Source organism: Mizuhopecten yessoensis, unplaced genomic scaffold (genome assembly GCF_002113885.1).
Source record: "Mizuhopecten yessoensis strain PY_sf001 unplaced genomic scaffold, ASM211388v2 scaffold7147, whole genome shotgun sequence".
NCBI lineage: Eukaryota > Metazoa > Mollusca > Bivalvia > Pectinida > Pectinidae > Mizuhopecten > Mizuhopecten yessoensis.
The window spans coordinates 172,951-176,871 of record NW_018406904.1 but is presented as its reverse complement, the minus strand read 5'-3'; the positions used below and the strand labels follow the sequence as shown (position 1 = coordinate 176,871).

At 38.3% G+C, this 3,921-nt stretch overlaps 1 protein-coding gene across 1 annotated transcript in view; it reads left to right on the top strand.

Annotated features, from left to right (window-relative positions):
* Positions 1-1,540: 1,540 nt before the first annotated feature.
* Positions 1,541-3,921, top strand: part of LOC110453166 (cytidine deaminase-like) — a 10,225-nt gene continuing 7,844 nt past the window's right edge. The window contains exon 1 of the mRNA XM_021502017.1: positions 1,541-1,827. Coding sequence (XP_021357692.1) covers positions 1,809-1,827 — 19 coding nt within the window. The 5' untranslated portion in view covers positions 1,541-1,808. The remainder of the gene's footprint in view (positions 1,828-3,921) is intronic.

The following is a 3,921-nucleotide window of genomic DNA, read 5'->3' as shown; positions in this document are numbered from 1 at the left end:
TGTCCGAGTTCATTATTACATGTACGCGTTTACATAGGGTATTACCTGTCCGAGTACATTGTTTCATGTACGTGTCTCCATGGGGTTTTACCTGTCACATGTACGTGTCTCCATGGGGTATCACCTGTCCGAGCACATTGTTACATGTAAATATCTACATAGGGTATTACCTGTCAGAGTACATTGTTACATGTACGTGTATCCATAGGGTATTACCTGTCAGAGTATATTGTTACATGTACATGTCTACATAGGGTATTACCTGTCGGAGTACATTATTACATGTACGTGTCTCCATGGGGTATTACCTGTCCAAGTCCATTGTTACATGTACGTGTCTCCATGGGGTATCACCTGTCCGAGCACATTGTTACATGTAAATATCTACATAGGGTATTACCTGTCAGAGTACATTGTTACATGTACATGTCTCCATAGGGTATTACCTGTCAGAGTACATTGGTGTTACCTGTCCGGGTACATTGTCACATGTACGTGTCTCCATAGGGGATTACCTGTCCGAGTACATTGGTATTACCTGTCCGAGTACATTGTTATATGTACGTGTCTCCATGGGGTATCACCTGTCAGAGTATATTGTTACATGTACGTGTCTCCATAGGGGAGTACCTGTCCGAGTAATTTGTTACATGTACGTGTCTCCATAGGGTATTGCCTGTCCGAGTACATTGTTACATGTACGTGTATCCATAGGGTATTACCTGTCAGAGTATATTGTTACATGTACGTGTCTCCATAGGGGAGTACCTGTCCGAGTAATTTGTTACATGTACGTGTCTCCATAGGGTATTGCCTGTCCGAGTACATTGTTACATGTACGTGTCTCCATGGGGTATCACCTGTCCGAGCACATTGTTACATGTAAATATCTACATAGGGTATTACCTGTCAGAGTATATTGTTACATGTACGTGTCTCCATAGGGGAGTACCTGTCCGAGTAATTTGTTACATGTACGTGTCTCCATAGGGTATTACCTATCAGAGTACATTGTTACATGTACGTTTCTCCATAGGATATTACCTGTCCGAGTACATTGTTACATGTATGTATCTCCATAGGGTATTATCTATCAGAGTACATAGTTACATGTACGTGTCTCCATAGGGTATTACCTGTCAGAGCACATTGTTATATGTACGTGTCTCCATAGGGTATTACCTTTCCGAGTACGTTGTTACATGTGCGTGTCTCCATAGGGTATTACCTGTCCGAGTTCATTATTACATGTACGTGTCTCCATAGGGTATTACCTGTACGAGTACATTGTTACATGTACGTGTCTCCATAGGGTATGACCTATCAGAGTACATTGTTATATGTACATGTCTCCATAGGGTATTACCTGTCCGAGTACAGTGTTATATGTACGTGTCTCGCTTAGGTATTACCTGTCCGAGTACATTGTTATATGTACGTGTCTCCATAGGGAATTACCTGTCCGAGAACATTGTTACATGTACGTGTCTCGCTAGGGTATTACCTGTCCGAGTACATTGTTACATGTACGTGTCTCCATGGGGTTTTACCTGTCCGAGTACAGTGGTATGTGGACACTATTATATATTTATAGTAGTTGTGTAATGTGTTACATGTATATTATTTTTGAGATTACCACCGTTATAGCGTGACTCGGTATAGTATATATAATGCGTTCCGTGTTATAACCACCTCTTATTCAATGGACGATCGGTATTCAGTAGTTTTAGATAGTCTACCTGTGTATCTTGTATGTGTCTGGGTGTCCTGATTTTATTCTCCGGTACATTCGACAGTCACACGCCACAATGAACTTGGACACGTTTGGTAAGTTTGTAAACTCTGTTGAGCTAATTTGTATTTTTAAACACAGCATGTGGACCGGCGTGTATATTGATACTGATAGAACTTAGATCAATCTATCCAGGGTACGTTTATATTTAGGTGTACGAAGTTATACGCTTGATGTTATTTAGGTCATGTCGATATCACTAGATGTATGGCGATACCCCGTCCGTAACCACACATACATTTCTACACAAAGTACAGTAGCACATCGGCATCGCTTTACATAACATAACGACAGTAGAATAGCACACGCTATACATAACTACGTCACAGTTATTTAAATCTGCACTGTTTAGTATATGGTATTAGTTATGCATCGGACCAATTAAATAAAACCATTCTTCATCAAAACGTTTCGTTACTTATACGTGCTAGATAAATCGCAAATGAATATTCATGTATTGTTATTATTATTTTTGTCCTTCCTTTTGTTTTAATGGTTCTCCAGCAGCTGTGAGATGTCAACATTTTCATAATTTACAACTTGAACATGCAGCGCAGTTTCGTTTACAAACAAAACACAGAAACAAAGGTTTTAGGCGTAAATGGCTCACCCTAAAAATTAGGGCCGCCGGATTTAATAAATTGTTTCTTTTTGTTTTCTTTTTTCAATTATTTTTTGAATTTAACACTTTCTGAATTTGATGTTCTTTGACTCTGAACAATAAAGTGTAATACCTTTGTAAAGGTGCGGCAAATAAAACCGCCCACACAAACATAAATAGTACTATGCAATCAAATACCCTAATTACAACATATTGTTTTTAGTCAGGTACTTTTCAATATGAAATGATGGTATATCTTACTAAAATTTATGAAATCTGTACTTGTTAAAAAAAACAAATTTGTTTTTGATCAATACCAAAGATAGTCAGTCTGAGCTGGAGAGCTCCATGGCCACCCAACCCTACTCCCAATATTGTCTTTCTTTCATCAATTCTTGGAAGGGGGAGGTGGGATTACCCAGATACCCTAGTGGTAAAGCTCTGACCCGCAGGAAGTGTTGTCTCACTGCTGACCTTGCCCGATTTGGTTTTTTAAACTGATACATTGGATATAGTACCTGGCTAACATAATAACATTATTACATAACTTACATTTCATCAGCACCTGAACAGTAACAACTTGTTTCTGATAATTGCACAGTAACCCTAAATCTACTTTTCCCAGTGACCATAGACAAATATGTCACTGATCCCTATAAATTAAATACTGATTAGAACAAATTGTTTCCAAAGTGTGATGGACATACAATGCAAGTACCTGTACAGGTATAATATAATTAATCACTAGTGCAAAATTCTTTACTGGACTAGACATGAACCATGACCTCACCTATACTTGAAACAATTCTTATATTGAATCATAGGAAAGTATCTCAAAACTGAATAAGGGGAGGAGGGTGGGATTCTTTTCAAAATCTGTCCCAATTTACAGTGGATATAGCTTGAATCGTTCACAATTTTTTCAACTTCTCAAAATGGCGGAGTTCTTCTCGAGGGCTCAAAATTAAAGTGGTCAATGCAACAGTGTCTAACAGCTGAGCTGCCCTCACTGGAACCGGGGCTGACGGGGACCGTCGCTGACCAGGACCGTTGCACATTGTGGCGTTTTCATACACTTGTTTTAGCAAAAGTCTGCCATGATTTGTATCAATATGTGACTAATGTTTAGCATGGGAAAGTATCAGCATCAAATTATCAAGACAAAGTGATTATGATCATTGTTTTTAATACAAAAAGTGTAGCAGAACTCATAATGCTGTGTAGGAATATAGCAGTTACCTCCCTTTGATCATTTAACAACGAAAATACACGGTCCTGAGCGGGGACATCCTTATCAGGAAATCAAATGTTAAACATATCCATTGTGAATCTTCTCATTAGTTAAGTCAGCAGCAATGAATCGGTCAAGCGATGTGTCATAATGATTTTTAAATAAAAATAAGTAACATGAACGACGAAATACTAAATATATACATCAAATAACATACACGGTCCTATGCGGGGACATCCTGATCAGGTAATCAAATGTTAGTTATATCCGTTATATCACATTAATAAATATAGCAAT